The sequence below is a fragment of the Ambystoma mexicanum genome, chromosome 4q (genome assembly GCF_040938575.1).
Source record: "Ambystoma mexicanum isolate Mex_15411 chromosome 4q, UKY_AmexF1_1, whole genome shotgun sequence".
In the NCBI taxonomy this organism is placed as follows: Eukaryota; Metazoa; Chordata; class Amphibia; order Caudata; family Ambystomatidae; genus Ambystoma; species Ambystoma mexicanum.
In genome coordinates this window covers 687,330,672-687,356,316 of record NC_090928.1, presented here as the reverse complement: position 1 = coordinate 687,356,316, position 25,645 = coordinate 687,330,672, and the positions used below count along the sequence as shown (strand labels likewise).

Genomic DNA, 25,645 nt, shown 5'->3' with positions numbered 1-25,645 from the left:
CAGTTGTAGGGAAGAATGTATGCTCATTAAACCCCACCCCCGAGCAGTATGCAAGCAAACATTTTTTCGATTACCTCCTGCACCAAATTCAACAGTGCCAGTTCTATTGAGGCTAGGGAGAAAGCAAAAGGTAGCAACCAAGGGAAAGTGGTCACTTTCAAGTCTCATTAGTACTTCCATATCCAATATAGATGGGAATAATAAGTAATGTGCAAGTAGATACTCAATGGGACAAGCACTGTTGTGTGAGGGCCTAGTATATTGTCCTGGGGCATTCCGAGGAATCTTCCATTGAGCATATAAAGGCCATTGGGATTTAATATTTTAGCCCAATCCTGTCCTTTCTAGTTTGTTTTTGTTTGCTTTAGTAGGAGTATAGGAAGGTCCTGATAGATTAATGGGTGGATAGTGGGCAGTTGTTCCCCAGGAATTTCGGAATTAAAGTCCCCTACAACAACGATCTATTAAAATGTTTAATAAAGTCCCCTCAAACAATGATTCCATTGTTTTTCTATAATGGATTCAGTTGTTTTAATGATGGTCTTATGTTCTCTATTATCATGGGGGGGTCGTAGATGTTAATTATAAGCGGGGTCCTACTTTTACCATTGGAGATGTTCTACACTTTGGGCCCTGTGTAGCCAAGGCCTGTATAGTGCTTCCCCCATCAAAGGTAATGGGGTTGTCTAGCCAAGTTTCCTGCAAATCAACCACATGGAAATAATCCAATGCAGAGCACAGACCCACCTCAAAGTCAAAATGGGTGTGCCCTCGTAAGGTCCAAGAGAGGATAATGAAGCTGGGACTAGGGCCGGTTCAAACATCTGGGCTGGAGAATTTTAGGAGGCCATTCCCAATGGTAAGATTTAGCCTTTTCAAGAGTTCAGTTGGTATTGCCAAGTCTAGTAGTTCTATTGCCTTTGTCAATGGTTGCAAATACCAAGTCAGTTGTCGCGTTCTTAGGGTGGGCATCAAATCTAGTTGTTCTAGGCTCCATCTCCTGCCATGGAGTTCTACTAGAGGCAATACGATTCAACCGATTGCTTATAAGTGGCCTATCGTCAAACTTCATTCTGTGTGTCGGTTCCACTACTTTGTGATGTGTGCAGTTGTAGCATAAGCGCAAGAACTCATAATCGTACGAAGGCTAGTATTGAATTAGATTACAAATAAACTAGCGTAGTGGCCAGTTAAGTATCCTCTAACTGATCGACTACATGAATATTTTCAGAGTTAACAGCACAGAGAGGTGATATTTGATGAAATAATGTGAGGATGTTTTCGAGAACAAACTCTGGACCCTTATTGTGCAATGTGAGGGCAAGGGGTCAGTTGTTTGTGTTAAGGAATCTTGTATCTGGGTTCTGTGTGCAAATCATTATTCGCCAATAGATCTCCAAAGTTGACATGTGGGGGGCTGACTTACATGTTAGAACTAGGAGGCAGAGTTTGTTGAACAATCTATATCATGGTAGGGTCATCCCCCACGAGATCCAAGTTTGGTGCAGGTGGTTCTGGTTATGGAAATAGGTGAAAAATATCTTCTAAGGCACCGCTTTCGTCAGTTATGTCCACTACCTTGTTATGGTTAGTAGTCAGTGTCTTACAAGCAGTAGGTTTCAATATAGGATTGCCTTGAGAAATGAGAAGAAGAAAAGATCTAATGTCCTTAGTATGAGATTTGGGTTTCTCACTTTTTTGTGTCTGGGCCATGAAATGACCAGATCATAGAAGCTGCTTTCAGCAGTAACCATCATTGCGGTAGTAGAGTTCGAGCCAATTACGTTTTTCCTATACTGTTGTCTAAGATTTCTGATCTTTTTCTCTTTTAATTTGTTTGTCTTGTGCCGTTTTATGGCTTGTTGTTCAGCCCGTGGGGCTGTGATTGCTAAGCTGCAGACTCGAGCCAGTTTGTTTGAATGGTGCGGACATGCTCTCAATGGTACAGACCCAGAGCGCGAGGGTCCTATTTTGTTTCCAACTGATGATCTGCCACCTCCTTTACATGAAGAATTTCTTCACCTACATTGCATGCCAAGTTGGTTAGGGGTCTTTTTGGGCTAACGTATGTAAGAATTGGCTACCAATTAGTTGTGAGGTTTATTAAATATGTGCCTCCTTTCTTCCCTCTCATCTCTCCTCCTCCACCGTTCTTAAAGGATGTATATTATCACTGTTGTGCTTTAGGCTCTAGGAATGGAACCTGCCAGTGCTAAGCTCCAATTATTTTGTGATTACGATTTTTTGGGGGGGCAAGATCACAGGAGCGGTTTTGGGGTTAGCCTAAGCTCCAGTTTGGTAAGTAGAAAAAGAGAGGTTTGTTGCTCCCGGCTATCTTGCTTGTAGTTTATGAAATAAATATTTTTGACACTTCTGGTTAATACGAATTAATTCGTTTATTGTTGGTGTTTTTCTCTATGATCTTTCCATAAGTACATGTGTTTATGAAAAACACTATTTCGAGCTTGACGAGCAAGTTTAGGTCAGCCGACACGTGTTTCGACCTTACGGTCGTTCTCAAGGCCAATTAGGTTTGTTGTGTGCCCTCAGTGGGGTTCTGTAATATAAACTGTCCTTTGCGGCAGTCCTGGCTCCTGTTGGGCCCTGTTGCTCTGTCTGGCGTCCCAGGCGGTGCCAGACAGAGCAACAGGGCCCAACAGGAGCCAGGACTGCCGCAAAGGACAGTTTATATTACAGAACCCCACTGAGGGCACACAACAAACCTAATTGGCCTTGAGAACGACCGGAAGGTCGAAACACGTGTCGGCTGACCTAAACTTGCTCGTCAAGCTCGAAATAGTGTTTTTCATAAACACATGTACTTATGGAAAGATTATAGAGAAAAACGCCAACAATAAACGAATTAATTCGTATTAACCAAAGTGTCAAAAATATTTATTTCATAAACTACAAGCAAGATAGCCGGGAGCAACAAACCTCTCTTTTTCTATATTATCACTGTGTACCTGTAAATAATTGAAAAATGTAATAACCACGATAACTATATTTTAAACCATACACAAACACTAGAGGAAATAACCACTGACACAATGCATCACACCATGTTGCACAAATGTATTAACTCTGCCTTGACAACCACCAACTCATCATAAATAAAAGGCACATAACCCACTGGGAACCAGAATGTGAATAGTTTTTCTTAAAGCGCAAGGTATCTGCACCAGACTACCTCGGATATAATAAAGTGCTTCTTTTAGACTGCTTGCTTTCTTAGTGTTGAACTTCCAAAGTGCTATACGTAACTGCTATTCTCACCAATTTCAAAGTTGGTTATTGTTTAACTCAAATTTGCTGACACATTGACTCGGACCACTGGATCACAGTGCCACTATGGCACTGCATCGTGCATTTCCCTACATTTATTTTTGTCCTCCGCCCTTTCCCAATCACCTAACCCAACGTTAAGCATTTTCAATTATACTTCTTATAACCAGGCCCCCACCGCTGCTGTTCCCCCGAATTGGAGAGTCTGTGCATGGTGAACATAAAGAGAACTGAGTTTATGTGTAGCCCCTACAAAACCCTGCAAGCTGTAGACAATGAAAGAGGACTCTAAGTGCAGTATGTACTGCTTAAGGCAGCTTGCAAACTGTTCACTGGCAACTGGTAAGGCACTGATAGATCGTAAGCTTCTACTTTAAGACCGTTGATCTAGATAATTGGTCATCCCTGCTATACAAATGTAGTCTCTTAGGTGGTTAAGAGTCTGTTCAAGTGTATGAAAGGATCTTTACTTTTAAAGTCTAGCATGTTGCTTGTGAAAAGCACTCATCAGCTGTATTAGAAAGATGTGCATGCATCAAATCATGAAAGGAACCGCCTTGAAAACAGAGAAAAGGGCTGTTATTGTAAAATAGGGTAATTTATATTAAGGGATTGTGCATTGAAACAAAGCTAAACCTTCTCATCAACTCATGGCGCGCACTCTTGACAGTCTTACCATTGTCATCCCTTCCACCATTTCTCTTCCAGTTCCCTCTTTGTCCTCTACCACCATCACCTCTTCCCCTCCATGGGCGACCTCTCCATCCTCCAGCATAGCTGCTGTTTTCTCCTCGTCCTCCTCCTCTCCAACCCCCTTTCCAGTTTCCTCTGCATTCTCCATTCATGCCACTCTCTGTGGGACCAAAGCAGACATGTGGTTGGTTAGAAGTATGGTATGTCAATCGGCATGGATGGCCACTCATGGCCTCTGCCTGAATGATGACAAAACGGAATTCCCGTTGGTGGGTTCTCCAGCCAACATACAAAATTAGCACAAACTATGCCTCCTTTAAGATAGATGGGAATAGCCTCCCAGTGGCTAAATATGTAAAAACACTAGGTTTTTATCTGGACACTACATCTAACTTAAACAAAGAAGTTAACATGACTACCTCAGCTACTGCTTATACAGGCAAACTAATAAGGGCATGAACACCATTGCGCTCTACAGAAAGCTGCCTCATTCTGGCTAGAGCACTCATTGTCCAAACTGGATTATTGTAACAGCCTCTATTTGGGAGCTAGCAAGTTTGTGCTCAACAAATTACAAATAATGCAGAACAATGCACTTAGAGCTGCATTAAATATATATGCCAAGAAGAGAGCATATCTCTGCAACAAGAAAACAGTTCAAATGGCGCTCTATAAAGGAAAAGATCGAGTTGAAAACACTGTGTCTTACCTCTAAAGCTCTGAACCACACAGCCCCACCCTACCTCACAGAGAAATTCACTATCAGATCATCAACACAGGTCACCAGGTCGACCAACACCTCATGCCTGGTGGTCCCGAGGTATAAATCTGAAAGAGCAGGAGGGAGCAGCTTACCAGTCATGGCGGCTCAACTGTGGAATACCCTCCCACCTGCCCTCAAGACGACCCGACTGTTCTCCAACTTCCAGAGCAATGTAATTTCCTGGCTACTCAGTAAGTAATTAACAGAAAATTGGTACCACAAACACCTCGGGGTACAAGCAAGGTCACAACATCAACAACCGAACAGTTGTAGTAATTAATTAGTAATTCCAGAGATAAAGGACTCGGAGAAATCTATACTTTAGACAAAAAGTTCACAAGATAAAGTAAGTAGCAACAAAATTTCAAACATAATACAATATCAGTAACTCCTGATTGTATTTGATTATACAACTATTTTGATGAAATTGATACAATTGATTGTTTTATGTATTGTATTGAACAAATTCACTCATTTCATAATATAAGCACAAAGTTAAAAAAACAGAACATTTCCTGATATCTTGACAGGGGATGTTTGTTTACAAAAGGGACTTGACTTGTCCACCTATCTTCTACTACACGTTTCGGGCCTAAAACCCTTCTTCAGGTATTGATATCTGGATTAATCATTCTAAAATTGTAATAAAATAAATAATATTCAATAAGAGAGCTAATTTAATTGTTTTACACAACATCAATAACCAAATTTAAGGTAATGGTCACTGCACTGACCTGTGAGGGTACTCCTACAAATGTATTGTCCTATTTCTCTGATTCGAAAGGGATACGAATTCTGTGGACAACGGCAAAAGCCAGAGATTACTAAGCATGTCCGGGTAACTGATTAGTTTCTTTGCAAGAGAATGTTGGTCAACAGCGGGACAAGTCACTAAAAAGGCACTGTGTCCCACTGAGAGACCAAACTGTAGTGTTAAAAGAATATTGGCTGCATAATTGGATTAAAGTTAACTCACCATCTGTGAAAGCGCTGTGTTTTTTCGCAGGTTAGGCTCACTAAACGATTTCTACCAGTCTTCTAGATCTGGCCGTGTCGATATATGTGTGCTGAAATGGTAAGTTCTCAGTGGAATTTATAGGATTTATGTAAGATTGAATGCTTGGATGACTTACCTCTATAAATAGTGTAGCTTCTGCATTACTTCGTGGGATCAAGGTATCAGAGATTCTGTTCTCGTCATAAATTCTTATCCGTTGTATCCTGTAGTGTTTTTTTGACTAAATACAGATGCTGACATCAGCGCTGTTGTATCTACAAAGTAAGTTTGTTTCTGAAAAAATATTTCAGGGCTCGGTGTCACCTAATTAACCATCATTAAAACTGGTACCATCTTAAAAAAGATTCCCATTATCTTACCCGAAGAGCATTACGTGTCACGAACAACATTCCATTAACGATTGCTGTGAGGGAAAACGCCTCTGTGCAGCATTGGCTTCTGTTTCCCAAATGGGTGCTAATCTACAGTGTTCTGTAAACAATGAGGCGTGCAAGTCTCAGTATTGTGCGTATTGTCTCGGTTTTACAAGTACATAGCATAACTATTATAAATGTTATTTTCAAAAACCCGGGACTTACTTAAAAGAGGATTTCTTTACACTTCTGCTTCCATAGAAACGCATCCTGTCTCTTTCAATCTGTATGTTGTTTGTCGCTAGGCGACGATGCTGAGTTAGACCTATGTAAAGACTAGAACGTTGCATGGCGTTTCGGAGTCCACCATCTTGGAGGGACCATTTGTTCGTACCATTAATAAAGCATTAAAAACTACGACATTAGTGTTTACTCAGGGTTATTTGCAAAATACGGGTGGATAGTGGCTTAATAGTTTGACAATAAAGATATGATGGTACCCAACAGGTTGTTTTGAGTTTAAGCTAATGTAAGGCAAAAACCTGTTGTGACCAGCCAACTATCATAAATTTGGTTATTGAGGTATATATTTCAAAAATCATTCAAAGAATTAGATGTTTGTACATAGATGATTCACAGAGGAAAACATATTTAATATAATATGTAGACATTACAGAGAATATTTTTACATATTTGTCACAACAAAAACTGCGATTCAAATTCCGAAGTAATTCAGCTTGCTGATTTCTCAACTGCATGACGTTATAAGAGAGCACAATACAGTGTCTAGTGTATAACTATTTTATAGATTGTTTAGACCATCTTCTAGATCTAATGGGGATGTTGACAACAAGATACCTCCCTCATCTCCCACAATCGTGGTGATTCCAGCCACATTATACAGTTAAACAGTGATATTTTGGATGACTCGACAATTTTATATGATAGAGATGTTATGTCTACATCAGTCACAAATAGCAGTAGATATCCCACTCTGGGAGACATTGAGTCCAGTTTGTCAATCCAAAAAGTTTCCCACCTCATCTTGGCAGCTGGACATGTTCGAGGATGACAAACTAACTATGCCACTGAATGTTTGAGCTCCCTGAAGTGTTGAGCGACAGGGGACTTAATAGATCCTTGGCGAACATTGGATTTGTGTTCTCCCCACCCAAGCTTAGCTTTCCTTCCAGTAAGCCCGGCGTAATAAAGGCCACAAGGGCATTTGATGCCATGAATGACATTCTTGGTATCACACGTGGAGGTATGTCTTAGCAGAATCGTATTGCCTTTATGTGGATGATTTATATTATTCCCTATAACTATGTTGTGGCAACAATTGCATTTGTTGCACGGTAGAGTACCTCTAAACGTTTTTATTTGTATTCTCTTGTGCTTGTAGTCAGATTTAAATCAGGTGGTCACGTACCGACCTGCTCTTGTTGTAGGCAAATAAAGGTGGTGTTGGAAATAGTTTTGCCAATTTAGGATCCAGGCACAGGGATTCCCAGTTCTTCTTCAAAGTACTCCATAAGTAATAACTGAGATCAAGAGACCAAGAGTCTGACCTCATTACACCAACAAGTGTAAACCCTTCTTATTACTCGCACTTATTGGCTCCATCAGCAGCCCCTGTCTGCTTCTTCTGCAGGTTCACCATTTGTAATTTCACATATGTAATTGTACTTTGACTACACTAACTGTAATTTTTTACTACACCACCTATGTCTGTAACTATTCACCTATGACCTAACTGTATTCTGACCACATTGCCAGCTAATACTGTATTTTTACCACACTGCTTGTAACAACCTACTTGTAACCACATGCGCCCAGATACCTCAGGGCCAGGTGCGCTATAGAAATAAATTTAAAAAAAACAAACAAATAATGCTCTTGCCACCACAGAATTAAAAGGTGGCACTCTAATGCAATTGAAATGTAAAAGAGCTGACCAGCACCTCAACAGAGCAATATGATTGTTTGCTCAGGATTACTGACAAAGTGACATCCCTTACTCACAAAAGCAATGTTTCCCCCCCCCCATCTACTCACACCTGACCTTGAAGCCACCAAAGCAGATGTTAGCAGGTATCATAACATCCACACTACATATTTGTCTACATAAAAGCAGATGACATTGAGGCTCTATACCAGTGCACGCATTAGTATTACATTTCAACCTTCTAATTTTGGCTGCTTTGTCCAACTAGTACTAGAACAGAAGGAAGCATTCGATATTCCACATATATACCTCATCCCAATCAATGGTCTATGCCGATTGTATTGCAAGCTTACAGCTTTTTGCATAGCATTACTAGGCACGTTTCAGACCACTCAACTTTAATTATAGAATTTTGTGAGGAGACGTGCAATACATGGGTTTTTCCACATTACTGAAAGACATAAATCAGTTTGAAAAATGTAGGCATTGGAAGCATGGAGACTGGGGTGTAATGGAGATGGGTTGTTGAAAGCAGGTGGCACTTCAAACTGATTTCTCAGAGGATGTAGAAAGGTAAGTAAAACAATAAACGGGTTCCACAATACAGCTACCCAGCTTTCACACACCCAGGTCGCAGGTGTCCACACAACGGGAGTATAGAGGTCCGTCTTATATTATTTAGACAGAGATACAGGGTACAATAAAAAAATACATATTTTAATCAATAAACAAATAATTACTTCAACAACATAATACAAATATATAAAAGACAAGCATGTGATGCACAGGAACACGATCCAGGGAGAACAAATGCATCCGGTTTAAAACTCCCATCGTTTTCTACTCCTCTGTCTGCAATGGTTTCACCCGAAATTATCGCTTTAGAAAATCGAGTACTTAGAGAGGTTAATCACCTATTCAGTACTAAAAACCACTTTTAGGACAATCTGTCAAAAGCTGAAAGAGGTGCATTAAAACATTTAGAAGCCAACACCTCGTTCTTGGGAAACAGAGGTTAACAAATAATTAGATGACAGGAAGTTCTATAAAATCCTAGGTGGCAACCCAACCACTGCGATTTTGGAAGAGGTTGAAAGCCCGATGAGTCACGCACAAGGGAAAGGTTGGATTGACGAGGACGAGAAGTCCTTTTTGGTGAAACATTACCTGATTACCCCAGCGTTTTACTGTCTTCCAAAAGTGCACAAACACGCGATTAGACCTCAAGGTAGCCCCATTGTGTCAGCAATTGGTTCAGTGCTTGAACCCTTATACATCTATGCCAAGGCCTTCCTGAGACCATTTGTAAAAAAGATGAGATCATACGTACAAGATACAAATTGTGTATGATCAGAATCTTGGATGATGTTGAAATCCATGCAGGAGACGTTCTTAACGTTAGATGTGGAGTCTTTGTACACTAGTATTCCACAAATGAGATGCATTCAGATCATGCATACATATCTAGAAAAAAAGAGCTAATCGAACAGTCCCCTCTGATTTCATCGCTGAATGTATTAGATTGGCCTTGACTAACAATTTCTTCCTCTTTGAAGGAACCGATTACCAGCAACAGCATGGAATGAGTATGGGTGCCACGTTTGCCCCAGACCTGGCTAATTTGTTTATGGATGATTTTGAGACTAGATCAATACATGCCGACAATAATCCCTTTAAAGACCAGATAAAATCATGGCATCATTATATAGATAACGTCTTTATGCTCTGGGGTGGTGAAACAGACACGCTAACGTCATTTCTGGAATGGCTAAATATGCAGGAACAATCTATTACTTTTATGTATAACCAACTTGGCACTACTCTTTTTTTAACAAAACAAACGGCAAGAATATGCTTTTGTCATTTGATAGCTTCCACCCACAGAGTATTCGTGAAAATGTGCATTTTGGCCAGTTTTGACGTATTGAACAGAACTGCAGCACCATTGAAGATTATGAGACTAATAGCAAACAATTGTCCATGTGATTAAAGAACAGGGATATCCTGCCCACACAATTAGAAGGTCATTAAAACTGGCCCACCATGTAAGCAGGGAGAATTGCCTGACTAAACAGACAAAAATCAAGGATGATAAATCACATGCGCAACTCCCCCCATCAGTATTGATTTATGCAAAAGCATCCTTAAAAATTGGGGGACAATTCATACTGAGGATTTCTAAATAAATAATAAATAGACCTTGCTTTGTGTTCAAGAGAATGTCCAACCTGAGAGACAAACTAGTACACACATATGCACTTACAAAAGATAAACAACCTGTCCAAACAACCCTCTGGCATCTACCTCCGGTCATTGGCCACTTTAAGTGTGGCAATTGTTCAGTGTGTCGTCTCACAAGTAACATCAAGAAAATAGATCTAAACGGTCACGTACGGCAGTTAAAAACATTCATAAACTGTCAGACAAAGTGGGCCATATATATTGTATAAAGTGCCCATGTGGGTTGCTTTATATTGGTAAAACAAAAAGACCAGTATGTCAAAGAATATATGAACAACGTTCATGTGTTAAAAACGCAGTGGCGGATAAGCCTCTTGTGGCACACTTCAAACAAGCAAAACACACCCACGAAGACATATACTGGTTTATTATACAAACTGTTCAATACCACCTGCGTGGAGGCGACAGGGATATGCCCCTAAGAAAACAAACAAATGGATCTTGGATCTGAATTCTGTCAACAAAGGTCTTAACATTGTAATCGAATGGAACTTGGTTACCCATTAGCCTGCATTTGGCTACACGTATGAATGCAATAGGGATGTGGCATACATGCAGGTTGGTACATCTGCTAAATACATATATAAAAAATGGGGACCATATAAAAACATAGTTGTGACCCCGATAAATAGGAGCAGGTGAATAGAGACTTCATACTGACAAGACAAAAGAAGCCGTCACTGTAGGAAAATGGGTCCCATTCAAGTGCAGCATCAATAGAAAAACAAATGCTGCACTCAGATTAGACCCGAGTCTCAGATTCCAGAAATAACAGATGTGAAATAGTCCTTAAAAGAAGAAAAAGGGACATGTTGCCAAGATACGCCCACACGTTAGAACTAAAAGGTTTTTTTTAAAAAAAGGCTTTGGATGCCTGATCAAGATCTTTCAACACTGGGCGGTTAATCGGGAAAAAAAGTAAAAAATGTAACAAAGATTAAGGTGAATCAAAACACTTGTTTGAGCGCTGCATTTGCCGAGTAATGGTATACAAATTAGGACACCCAATTTGGCGTCCATTTGACCGCCATTGAATAGCGGCATAATACTGGTCTATCAACTATAAATCACATGACAGTACCCTTGTTAGGACACCTACCTATGCTAGGAGGCAGGGGAGTCCTTTGGGGCGAGCCCGAGCCTGGCGGTTGTATCCCCGGTTTCGGGTCTGCAGGAGATGTGCCTTCCTGGATTCACCTTCACATAGGGTGCCATCCTGTTCTCTGCGGGCTGGTGCGCGTGTACCGACAGCATGGGTCGTTGGGGAACAAGCTTGCGTTCCAAGCCTCGTTCCCGCGGCAGGTCTGCCTCCGTGCATGTGCTGGACCGGTTTGCGCATCAAGCCTCGCTTCCATGCCGCGTTCCTATTTAAGCGATCTGGACTGGACACTCGCCGCGTCTCAACGCGGTTCGGGTTTTGACTTTCCGCTTCGCTCCTGAACTTCTGTTCACTTACCTTCCTTGCTCCTTGTTCCTGTGCCAGATTCTTCCTTGGTCCTGGTTTTTTCTTGCCCTTGTTGCCTTGGGTCCCTGTTTCCTGGTCCTATGTTCCCGGTCCTGGCCCTGGGAGTAGTCTCCAGTTCTGACCCTTCTGTTCTACCCTTCCTGTCCTGTCAATTTGCCTGCTCCTTCCAGTTACCTTCCCTGACCTCTTGCCTTCTTCCCAGAGTTCCTTCTCTCTGTTTTGCTTTGCTGCCTCCTGCCTTGCTTGGGTACCATGGATCTTCTGCAATCCAGCAGCATTGGAACACAGCGCCCTCAGTCGTAGCAAATCCAGCAGCATTGGACCACTACGCACTCTATCCGACAGATCTACATCAACAGGCCTTCCCTGCCAGTGCTTGCACTGTTCTGGCGTCACGTTAAAAACAGGGAAGAGTCCATCAGTGGCGTCAGGAGCTGGTCCCCTTTCAATCCTGTGTTATCAGGGCGTGACTGGGGCCGGTTCTTTGCGCTGCCTTCCATCTTCCAGCCTACAACTTCAACGATCTGGCTACTCCAGTACGAAGTCTCTTGGAAACTCAGGTACGCGACGTCCACAGGACGCACAACTTAACACCCCTGTGAGATACAGCAACTGCAATGGAGCTTCACTCTCAATTAAGTGCTAGATATATATCTTGTTAGAAAGCCGAAATGATGTGGTTTATAATATGTGACGGCGTAACTCATTTCGCACTCAATTCCCTTTACAGAACCGCTCGACGAAGGCAGCAATAGCCATTACACACGGCAAGCCGAGTTCAGGGTTAGAACAACTGACGGGATTTGACGTAATGTAGCGGGAACCCCGCAAATATCCACCGATCGCACACAGTGATAAGTCTAGGTAATTATTTAAACTGGATGACATATGTCACTAATTAGACGTTTGACAAAAATGCAATCAGATGATTACTAAACAACTTCGAAAGTAACTCGAGAAATGGTTACCCGGTAGATGTAATAGACTATCCCCTTTGTGTTTGATGTTTTACATGTAAAAAGCGGTAAGACCTGATTCGCGCACTGATCGATAGAATGAGTGCGCAACCGGACATACTGCAGCATAACCCTGAGTGGAACAATCAGCTGGGCTTGATGAATACACACCACAATAATTGGTTAGAAATGTGTGTACAATAGCCAACCTAGTTTAGCCAAATTCATGGTAGTGTGTATATATATATATATATATATATGTATCAGCAACTCGGTGATGGCGCGACATCTGTACAAATGACATACCAGTGCCCATTATAGTATGAAAAAATTGATATTTAGTAGCCTAAATTGAGCCCAGCAGCTCCTGCGTTTAGAATTTCCTGTAACAAAATGCAGAAGTGTGGAAAAAGTAAATAGAAGCTTTTTTCATTCTCCGTACAGTGTGAAACAGGAACCACTCGGGTGGGTAGCTGTATTGTGGAACCCGTTTATTGTCTATATATGTTGGTCCTCATACACACAGCCCCATCAAAAAAAAAAGGGGGACCTCCCTGCTCTTTTGTAGTATTTCCCAAAAGGTTAAGTAAGCAAGGCGCTGGTACATTTTAATAAGGACACTGTTGTACAAATGAGGGGCTATGATAAGAGGATTGATTATTTTTATTTTTTGGAAGGCTGAGGGTTGTAGTCCAGATACAGGGGTGTTTTATTTGGAGTGGCTGTGGCCAGAGACTTTAGCGAAGACTTAGAGGTTACTTAAAATGAATTGCTTCATAACGCAGATAGGCTCTTGTAAGGAGAATGCAAGACTTGACAGTTGACTAGTTACGTGAACGGAGGGAGGGTAATGAAGAGCAATAACTACCAGTGGTAGGGAATTAAGTGAGAGGAGATTAGATTTCACAAAGTTAGGGAGATGAGTATAATATATATGTAGTGTTCAGTAGGCCTTCCATCAGAAACTTGGCTCTAATTCTTGAACGTCCATATTCGCACTCACCATTATTGCCAGTACCGATTTTGAGTACCGATTCTGTGTCTTCACTTATCAGTTCCAGTGCTCCACACAGTCAGTGACACTCATCCATGCGAGTGCTTCTGGAATTTGATCACGCTGTGCATCATGTGAGTAGTGCGGAAACACTACTTTACCGTCAGAGTTAATTCACAACTGTATCTTCTGATTTGTGCATATTGTGATGGGTCTCTGCATACAGTAAAATCTTGATACACCTGTCTGAATATTGTGTACACTGGGACATAAGTGTGTACATTTGGAGTTGTGTCTGCATATTGTATTCCAAGACCCATCTAAGTGCACATATATTTGTTACAGCACACGTGTTAATATTGTAAACCAAATGCGCATCTTGTGATATGTACAGCCATCTTGTGATTATTTTTCCCATCCTGTGATCCATGGGCATATTTTGTGACTAGTGCTGTGTGACTGTGTACAACTCCTTTGATCTATATGTGCTTTTTTTGATGCTTGTGCTCACAACTCTCATCCGCAAAATGCATCTACTGGTGACTCACACCATCATATTTTTGTCCGTGCACCTATTAGGATGACCTTTGTGTGCAATTTGCGATAGTCATAGTTCACCCACCTACTATTTGTGCAACTACTCAAGCACATTTAGGCATTCTCCACTGTGATAGGGCAGAACCAGGACTCCAACAACGAGGCATGGTTGAACGTTATTTTATTTTTCTCTCCAAGTCAAAACAAATCTTTCCTTAAACCTAGAAGCTCAAGCCCTATAAAGTCAAAAGGGTGCTCGTCAGGATGTCAAGAAATCCTAAACTGAATAACATCCTCAGTCCGGAATCCTGCTCTAACCTAACCACTTTCCCTATCCTACAAAAGAAAATAAACAAAGGATTTGAAGGAACTCCACTCTCGGAGGGATGGCTGGTGGCTTCCAACCCAACCTTGTCCCCTCTTCATCCTGGCCCTTTTCCTATGGGTTATAGTTCAAGTTATACACATCTTGATGGCTGGCATGTTCTATAGGTCCCAGAGCAAAGGCCTCTTTGTACATCTTCAAGTTTGGTTTCCTTTTATCCTCTCTCTTCTCTGGGACTTTCCTCCTTCATAGCTCTCACTCTGGATTGCCCTCTTCACAGTGTCTCTCCACTGCAGGGTGTTCTCAGCCTCTCTCCCCTCTGAGCTTTTTCTCCTTAGTCCCCACTCTGGGTTTCCCCCTTTCCGTTGTTTCAATTCTGGGATCACCTCCTTCTCACTCTCCACCCAGGAGGTCTTTCAGTTTCTCCACTCTGAGGCTTCTCTTTTCCTTACTCTCCACCATGGGTTTTTTACAGTCTCTCCCCATTCTGGGGCTTTCATCCTTATGCCCCACTCTGGGGGCCCTCGCTCTTCTTTCTCCCCACTCTGTTTTTTTTCTCTCTCTCTTGCTCCCTGGGGTGTCTTCTTGCTCTTCCCATTCTGGGGTTCTCTTCCTCCTGGTTCCCCATTCTGGGGTTCATATTTTACTCACTTGCCAAGCCTGGGGGTTTCTTCGATCGGTTCCCCCACTCTGGGTTTTCTTCCACCTCGCTTTATGAAGGCATCATGAAGCAAGACACAGAAATCAGATTCAAAGTTCAAACAGATTCAAAGTTCAAACAGAAAGGATTTTATTAACTTAAATGTCAGGACGGTGTAAGGTCTAACTTGCCCTATACGAAGGGGGATTTCCGTACCCAAATAAACTAAGGATAGTCTGAGTCAGTAAATTCAACTTAAAGGTCTGTGTGTCCAAAACCTATACTTGCCCTCACAACTAAAGCTAAACAATGTGTAGGGATGTCAGCAACCAAAGTAACAGTGTTCAAACTAAAGGTCGGAGCTTCTTCCAGCTCCCTTCCCCAAGGTCAAACAGTTCCACAAAATGGTTTTGGGGTTCCCTTCCCCGAATTCACAGCTCTTAAAGCTTCACAGTCAATTCCATGTGTGTAATTTGTCTTTTCTTTCCATCACTTGAACAACTTTTAGGCCAACCAGTTTCAGCCTCTTGATTGTTTTTGGGTTACTCCAAGGAAGGGTTCCTCAGTCTAGACGCAGTTGTCGGACAACACGGTCGACCCATCACTGGTAACGCAACCGATAACCCTTGGTGCTTTACAACAGTTAATACTTTCTCATAGGACTTCCTTGAGAACACAGGTTTCCTTTCTACACCTGTGTGATAAGTCCACTTATTTTCCTGATGCACTTTAATGGCCTCTTGCCTTTATCAACATGCGACACTCACCCACTGTCCTTGGGAGTATTTCTTCTGATTGCCACTTTGCTTTCACAATAATCAATATAGTATTGCTTTCTGCACTTTTTACTTTGTTTGTCAGTGCCGTTTCTTTAACTTTATCTCGTTCGCAAAGGCACATTGCATTCTGTTTCATTCATAGTTCAGCTTTGATCTTCCGGGTCATTTCTTATTATTCAAAACATATTTTATGCTGGTCAATAATTTGCTTCTCCCCCCCACCCCATCTCCAGACCCTTTTATCATGTATTCCCCTTTTTGTTTGGTATTAACCGTCACCCTACCATGCCCCTAGAGCGCCCCCCAGCCTGAGTGAACCTTCACCGTCACTCACCGGTGTGCGGCTGCTCCTCCGGGTGTACTGGTTTCCTTCGCAGGTTCTTTTTCTCTCCTCTCGCAATCCCTAGGAGCTCCAGCAAGCAGCGCCCGCTCTCTCTGGTCTCTCCTGCAGCGGTCAGCGGCTTCTCCGTGTTCCCCACTCCCAACAGGGAACACGCAACAATGGGCTTCACTCAGCTCCAGACCCTCACGTGGCCCGCAATGGCCTTGGCATCTTCCTGGCTTCCCTTCTCTCTGCATCCTTTTCACCGGCCCATATGTTGCTTACTCCACCTCGGATGGCAGCACTTTTTGGCCCAGCTGCTTCTCCCTTCTGATTCTCACTCTTTTTATAGTTGGATAGTTATGGGAACGCACAGGAAAGGTCACGCATACAAGCATACAACTATGAGGGATAAACCCCCACAGCTTGGAGTTCTGTCCACTCTTATTTGAGGCTAAGAACCTAACCTAATCCTATCTTTACACACCCTGCCTGCATTCATATCTCATATGCAGTATCAAGAGCTGTCTTACTGGACACATAACATGGATTAATGGCACACGTAGCATAAGCAGAAACATAGATTAGTAACAAACTATACATGTGTTAGGCAGAAACCTGTGCAGTTTCCTTAGGGACCGCTGCAAAAAGTTTAAGACTACAGGAGTAAGCAGTAAACCCAATTGGTAGCAGTCTGCACCACCCAGATTTACCTGGTAGCTGTGGCTGAGCAGCCAGACTTCTCTCAAGAAGAGTTAGGCAGTATATAGAGTATACACAATAGGGCTAAAAATACAGTAGAACAAGCAAACACTGACCAGAGCTTTGGTATATAAGTATATAATTAATTAAAAACACACTTATGAAAATACACTGGCACTAATATATCAAGCAAGTTCAAACACAGTCAATATAAGTATATACACCTCCCTAGTTAATTATTCGACAAGTCTAGGTTAAGACACCACTTATTTAGCAAAACAGAGGTGAGCGCGTAACCGTAGATGGCACTCCAATAATTCATTTTAAAAGGGAGAGAAAAGTCAGAGTAGGAAAATAAGACATTACCAACACTTTTGAGAAACCACAGCAAGTCAAGAAAGGCAGGGTCTACTGTAGCGCTAAAAGTTCATAGGCCAGGCCCACTTTTGGAGAGAGCAAGGCAGAATGTGCCCAAGATCTCACAGTGGAAATGCACTCAAAGTCTTTGCAGAAAAGTCAAAAAGAGGTTGGATCAGTTCAGAAAGGCAAAGTTAGCAGGTCTGAGGTCAACCCAGTTGGAAAGTCAAGGATTTACGGGACACCTTGGACAATCTGTTGCAAGGGAGACCAGGCGGGACACAGTACCTGAAATTGTGAGAAAGCTCCAGCAGTGGCAGTTGTTCCTGGCAGCGGGTGCAAGTCGTGGCTTCAACCAGAGGAAGAGATGATCTCGATGAGGAAGAAAGCTGGAGGTTGTTGCACGTCCAGGGAAGAAACCAGTCGCAAAGCTTCCCGATTAAAAGGTACGACCCTTTTATTCGTGGTAGTGGTGAAACGTGGCTATCCAGCCGCCGGGGTGCTTGGCACGGGCGATTCGACCACGAGACGTTCCAGGAAGGCGAAAAAGCGAACTGGTTGGTCCCACCAGCTCAAAGGGAAGAAGACTCTCCTGGAAGGAGATCTCCTCTGTCGTCGGGAAGTGGCGTGTTCGTACAGCAGGGCTCCACCGGTGGCGTTGTCGTTGTAGATGGCTCAGCTTCTCCCCTCTTCGGATTCTTTATGTCCTGTGGCGACCTCTGAAGTTCCAGTCCCCAAAGCCATGCTTTTATGCAGAAAACCCCCCATTCAACAGCCTAGCTGTCACTCAAACATGCGAAGTGGTGAGCCGGGCGGCTCACCACTGGGCCAATCACACAAGAGTGCCACTTGAGTTGCCAAGGCAACTCAGTCTTGGGTGCCTAATCCCCCTCACACACATCCTGTAAACCCCAGACAGAGTGGCACCGTTTGGAGGGCTTCTGTGGAGAAAAAAGTGGAACAAAGGGCTCGACTTGGGTTAGAGTTTCAGAGGCGAACACAGATGTCATTTTAAAACCGAGTCCTGGCAAAAAGACCCAACCGGGGAATAAATATTAAATAAATAACCAGGCGGTATCTTTAACATTGCACCAAAAAGTGGTGCGTTTAAAATCAATGGGAAAATCCCATAGGAAATATTCTGGTGGAATATTTCGCGTGGTATCCACTGCCACCAGCCAGAAACTCGACCAGGGGGGACTGGACAGTGCCCCCTTGGAAAACAGACCCAGGGGCAATCGAATTACCCCTACCAGTACTTCCACAATATGATGGTTTGTACTGGTTCTGTTCACAATTTGAGACTAGTAAAGCCAAAAGGTGACTTACATGCCCTGGGAGACAGTAGTCAGTCCCAGGGTATGGAGTCTATGTTTGGGGGTCACTATGACACCCCTGTGTTACTGCACTGAGGGTGCTGTGTAACACACATACCAAAAACACATGAAGCCCTATGGAGTAAAAGACCCCATAGCCCATAAAACACATTGATAGTCAAAGGACATTCTAAAATCATGCCTAAGAGTGGGAGAAAAAAATAAAATAAAAAAATAAATAAATAAATATAAACCCCAAAAATCCAGCAAATCTGCTGGGGGACTCACTAGGTTTGGGAAATTAGCCTGAACAGAGAATTCTCCCTAACAACATGGAACATAAGCACAGCAAATATGGAGCAGAGGTTTTACCCAGTGGTGATAAACAGAAGCAAACCTATGCAGTATGAAGAAGCTGGGTTGCTCGCAAGTTGTGAGTGGCACTTGCAAATTCATACAACTTGTTCCTTCACAGATTCAGTCCAGTGGCCGTTACCTCCTCAAGTAACACAGTTCATAAAGAAAATACAGGTGCAGCCTGTAGTTTACCAAAGTCCAATCTCCTTTACATTTTCTTATTCCTCCCTTTTATGCTAAGGCCCCACTTATCTTTGGCCCTGGAACCCACAATTCGAGATCCCAGGGCTATCTGGTACCAGTGGCTGCGAAATCCTTGGTAGGAGTTGCAGAGCAAGGCAACGAATGGGCTGAGGACCACCGGAGTGGCATGCAGGTCAGCGGTAGGAGGAGGCCCCTCTATGTGTATGAGACAGCAAGCACCTAAGCATGCTGAAAACCACAAAGTGGTGTGCAGGGAGGCAGTGCAGTGATAGCATGCTGGCCGCCAAAGCGGCATGTAGGTAAGCAGCGCAGGAGCAGTCGCTTAAACATGAGAAGGAGCCTGCCTTGCCTGTGCCATAAGCATCAATTTCCAGCAACCAGCATTGGACAGAGCGGGCTTAAATAGATTTCCTAAAATTCAAAGAGAGCCTGGAGCCCTCTACTGAGAATGAACATGAGTCAAATACCGCATTCTATGAAATTTTACACTCCGGGGGGTGAGGAGCATCTGCAATCACGTTTTAGCTCACTGCACCCTTCACAGAGCAGACATATTTATTTGCATATCAGTCTGGTCCCAACCAGAAGGGCAGGCCAGCACTGATATGCTAGGCAAACCTCCTCTGAACAAGAGTACCATCAGTAACCCCAGACACGCGTTTGGCTTTGGTGGGCGTCCTCAGTGAGGTGAAGCTGAGCGAAAGCACAGTGAGCAAGGGGTCCATGTCTGGATTACCATTGGTTACTTTGGGTGAAAACCCCAAGGCTTACAAAACTTTTAAAAAAAAGAGTGTGGAAGAGAAATAGAGTTCCGGACAAGCTTCCTTCCTGTGGGATATATTTACCCACTCAGCAGTGCTTCCCCACATCACCAAGCTGCATTTCAGCAGAAACATCAAAATGGATGCGCTGGCTCCTGTGAGCACCATGGCCTCAAAACTGCGTTTTGCAGCAACAAAAAGATGGCTGCATCATCTTGAGAAGCACATATTGGGCAGGATGGGACAAGGGGGCACACTGAGGGAGCTTGCCAGTGTGTTCCATATACAAATGAAATAGCGTGAAAAAGCAGTGCTGCGAGCCCAAAGTCCCCATTAAAAAAAGGAAACTTTTAACCTTTAAAATAATGCTACTCTGACGCTATTTTCATCTGTTCTTCCTCAAACTACTGTTATGAATAAGGCCCTGCCATGCCCAGTTATATCCCATTGTGCTTCAGCAAAGCCAAGCATGACTCCTGAATGACAGGCTCTGTCAAACCAAATCTGAGAAAAATTAACAAAGAAACTTCACTTTTACTCGCACAAACACATTCATTTTTATTTTACAAAGTATCAAAGATCAGTAGTTCAAAGAAACTCCAGCACTGAAATTGACATAACCCAAACAAACTCCTGTCTACAAGAGAATAACTAGGGCTGAAAAACAGTGTGGGAATCCAGATGGAAAGCAAACAAAAAACCAATTAAAAGCAGAGTGCTAGCAGCTTGCACAACATGTGTAAAAATGGGTTTTGCAAACTAAAGAAAAAAAATGCTTGTTTGAAAGTACTATGTGGAACAAAAACTGCTCCTTGCCTAGCAATTTGAAAGGGTATTGTGCTGTGAAAATATATGTTTGAGATAGTTATATTTAGCAGATTTTCTCACAATTCAGAGCCAAAATAAATACAATTAATTCTAATGTCAGTGGCTGCTGGGGGGATGTCAGCTAAAAAAAAAAAAGAAAACTAAAATACAAAAAAAAAAAAAACAGGTTTCTGCTGAGAGGATGACAGAAACAAAAAGGGCCTCTCAGTAGATCCTCACACCCCAGTGATAATTATTAGGTTGGACAGAATCTGGTCTAGGCTGAACCCTCTGACAATGTAACTTCTGGGACAAGGACATGTGAAAAGAAAGTCACACTTCCCCGTGATTTCTACAGGAAGCTTCAAGGGAACCTCCATGACGACCCTGCCCCTGAAAGGGGGGGGGGTAGCATGGAAGCTAGGCCCACACATAGGGAACAGATTGAACATTTGCCTCCAAAGGCTACTGATTAATAAAAATGCAAACACTTTCATCTCTGCAGCAGAACTGTGTAAAGATGTGAAAGTCTCGCAGTTTAAAAGTGATTTTGTGGTTCATAATTTGAGACATTGTAGAATTCACTGACACCTTGGGGGCAGAAATGGCAAATAATTGGGGATTGTAAGGAAAGTATCCATGATGCCATTGTGAATTTTCATAATTACATCCCTTGTGATAATCCACACACGTGTATAAAGTTATGGAATTTTAGGCCGAATCTTTCATACTCCTAATTACTAAAAAAAGTATTAGAAAGGCAAAACAATGTCTCACAGATTTCAGAGTTGGAGTGGAATGGTTTGCATAAAATATGTAACCTGTTTATGTAAGTTGCTAAAAGACTTCAACTGTATAAATGTACCATTTGTGGCAAAATCGGATTTTAGCTAAAGCCTTGAAATCCAACCAGCTGAGAGCAAGGCGGGGACTAGCACCCCTGACCAATCCAGCGGGTTAGAGGTGTGTTTAGCTAAGCCTGCCCAGCCATATAGTTCCATGATGTCACTATGCATTATAAATAAGAGTCCATGACAGAGTTCCACACACACACTGTTCCTGAAGTTCCTGCGCTGTGTTCCTGATCTGCGCCATCCAGATTCCAGACCCCACTACAAGGTCAAAGCATTGTTGACCCTACTCCAGAGCCCACTGCAAAACCCACGCATAGCTGATTCCTACTCCAGAAAGCCCACTGATCCAGAAAAAAATCTCCCATTAACAAAAAGGGGAAAGCAGTGGTACCTTTTGCATCCAGAAATCAAACCGGCTTGCTGCCCACTAACTGCATGGCTGCTGCAATCCTGCCATCCAGCTGACCTTTAGTAACCAGTGACCAGAATTGCCATCCAGCTGTCCTTGCCATCTGGTGACCAGAACTGCTCAGCTGTTTGCTGTAAGGCGCGCCGCCCTGTGGTGAGCAGACCCTGTTGACTGTCCAAAAATCCCAAAACTAAAAAGTGGACTGTGAGTATAATCACCACCCCACAGAAACCCATAGCTTACCTTGCATTGCCTTTGTCCTTATCCCACTCTCTAAGTAGTCATATTCATACCCATGTAACTTGTTGAAACTGTTAAACATTAAGGACAGGATACGAGGATAATTCTAAGTGCTAGCGCCATCTCTTTTCAATTTTGTCTGGTGTAAATTATAAACCCTTAATTATATTTGGATTAATCAAGCTAATTTCCATATATTTTATTGTTGGGTTTGAGCACTGGGGCGACACGTTTGACCTCGCAAATCAACCTTGGAGCTTACTGTGTTCCTCTTTAACAATATAGTCTAGATAATTTTGTTTTAGGCAACCTTGCCTTTCTTTTAAAACCAAAGTTTTCACTAAGTGCTCCATTTTCCTAAAAATCTCACTCTACCTTCCAAATCTCTCTCAATTCACCAGCTAGAGACCTATGTTCACCTCTAATATTGTACCTGTGATATATATCTACCCCCCAGCACTCCAACTCAGGGTATTTCACCCGTTTTTATTAAAAACTGTTTGGGTAGTTCAAAGTGGAAATTGAGATGAGTTTTCCAACGTGTCATTTGGCCGCTGCATGCTCTAAACATTTCACTCATTTTCCAATTGTATGCCTTCTGCTGATCCATTGCCTTGTGATTGCCAGTGATATCACAACAGCATGTATGTTCTAAAACATATGTATATTATAATTTAACCACACATTAATGAATTATTTGTAAAGTTTGAGTGTTATTTTAGGCCTTTGCTAAGGGTCTAAAATCCGTTTTCACCTCTTATTTTGCGAGGAAAGGATTTGGATTCAGTTTTCTGTCTCTTATTCCAGACTACCTGCTGCTCCTTTCTATCCACAGAATTTTTATAAATTGTGGGTTGAGGGAACATTGCTGGGGGAAACCTTAACTTAGATGCTATCTATCCTAACCCAAAAAGTGCTCCTATTCACGTGGGCTGTGTATATGTTCTAGGAGAAGGTTAACCAAGTGCATTGATTTCATTTCCATTGTAATTATCACCCCACTGGAGATTGCTCCCCCATATTAAAAAAATTATATGATTTCATCTGAATTTAAAAATAAATAAATATTGCATTTTCACCAACCGGCCTGGTTCATGGTCCATTGTGACCCGGGGTATTTGAAACAGGGGGTGTGATACGAGTTGTGTACCATCTCAAATTGAATCCACATTAAAAAAAAAAGGAGAAAGGCATATCAATTTAGCGCTATATCCTAGGCTGAGACCAAGGTGTGTGTCGCCCGATTGAAATCCTTAACATTCCAGGCGTCGGGAACTCTGGGCATTATAGTCAGAGGGCTCAAATACAGACATCGCCAGGGTGTGTTAGCCTCCAGTAAACGAGCCTGGCCACAGCAGGCAGCCCCAGGCCCGACGCCCTCCTTAATTCTGGGCCAACCTTGACTGATCGTCGGCTCTGCACACAGAGCTGTTCTCCTGTGTCTCCTGATTTAGCAGCCTTGGTCTGTCTCAGAGGTAGCTTGGTTGAATTCAACATGAGCCAGTGTCCATTTTCTTATTATGGCTTCCCTACCCACGTAATATATTCCTCTATGGCAAGCCTCTATATGTTTCCTTTCTACCTTGCATTACTGCCCATTTACAGTTATTGGTCAGGAAGTTACTTCATCTTTTACTAGCATCTCAAGCTAGGTAGGGCTGCGAGGCAGGCCGGGGGAGGAGGGGGCCAGATGTGAAAGGGACCTTGAAGGCTGGATGGACCCAGATCAGGACAGAGGCGTAGGTGTGCTACCGAAAACCATCTGGGGAGATTACAGAAGCCCACCGCCTCAAGTCAGGATAGAGATGCCAACTAACCAATTGCACTAACAATTTCCCCCTCTGCATACATCTCTCAAACCAAACACAACCACAAACCTACAGCACAACAAACTTCACTACACAGCAACAACAAAACAAAAACAGACAGACTCGCACAACAGTACACGATGACTACCGGCCGCAAACACCCCAGGCCCAGCCAACGGACCCACCGGGCTGATGCCGCCAACAGCACATCACTGCTCTCTTGCACTTTTCCAGCTCCCTCCCGCTAACCCCCCCCTCCCTTCCTCGTTCAGAGCCGCCAGGGGACCACTCCGGTGGTGATAATGTTAAAGGACATTTGTACCGCGCACTAACATCTTCTTTGTTTCCACGAATACTTTAGCTTTAGGTACATGTCTCACTTAGTGCTTCAGAAAGTATTTTCACATCGTTTCAGCATAGATTCATATATCGTCTTTAGGACATCGCTCTGACCTCGACAAATTTCACTCAACATTCTATGGCATCCATAGGTGTGTGCTGACATCCTTCCATGTAGCATCCTTCCACACTTCAGTGTGAGGGTACATTCGATATGGCTGTCTGAGAGCATAAAGTCTCTCATACACTCGATGCAGTATGGGAACAACACAGGGGTCCCCATTTACTGCTCTTCTCCTGCGGTTCCACTATGACAGCGGTGAGGGGGCAGGAACTAGTGAGAAAGCATTTACCTGCTCCTCTACACCCCTCTGGATGAATTTTCTACCAAATTATCTTCTTTATTGGTCATCTCCTCTTCATCATTTATCTAAATCTTCTTTTCATCCTGCTTTTTTACAGAAGTCAAATCCTTGTCACCTCCCCTCAGGTAACCTGCATTCTTATATGGTCATGCAGACTCTAGGTCATGTAACAGCAATCTCCAGATGGTGGACAAAATATCCACCATCCTACATATTTTTTATGATCCTTGGGGTTATGAACTTGGTTCCTGGAGGTGCGAGAGGAACGCTTTATATTCTCACGGGTACGTCTCTCATTTTGCATCTGCTCACCAGTTCCAGAGCCAAATCAATCATGATCTTCATCCTGATCACTTTTTTGGCTGTCTTACATTGTCCCAAGAGGTTCCTTACAAGACAGAATCCTAGCAACACAAATACTAGTATCGATCCACGTATTTTAAAAGCATTTGCCAGCCAGGTTGGAATCCACAACAATAAAGATGAAAACCAATCATCTCCTGCTGCCTCATCCTTCCTACATTTTCTTATGCAGGGTCATCAGCATAGTTATTGCCTCTGTCAGGGCTCCATTTCCTCCATCATGAGATGGTGTGAACCTAGAGCAAGAAGGCCCGATATTGGCACACACGCCTCCTTCCATTGCTGTAATCGGGTCAAGGACAGATCTTTTCTGGAGGGTCATCAGCCTGACGGCTCTCAATTCTTCTCTAATTGCATTGAATCCTTTTATTGTTGCATTGATCGTTTGCAGCAGCTCCCCTCTTGTAATCTGCAGCCACTTGGCATTTACTGCAGCTTGAAGTCCTG

General features: G+C 42.9%; 1 protein-coding gene across 1 annotated transcript in view; it reads right to left on the bottom strand.

Annotated features, from left to right (window-relative positions):
- MCM8 (minichromosome maintenance 8 homologous recombination repair factor) overlaps nucleotides 1-25,645 on the bottom strand; it is a 1,532,371-nt gene that overhangs the window by 1,494,805 nt on the left and 11,921 nt on the right. Inside the window, exon 2 of the mRNA XM_069608271.1 lies at nucleotides 3,962-4,138. Within this exon, the coding sequence (XP_069464372.1) occupies nucleotides 3,962-4,130 (169 nt within the window). The 5' untranslated portion in view covers nucleotides 4,131-4,138. The remainder of the gene's footprint in view (nucleotides 1-3,961; nucleotides 4,139-25,645) is intronic.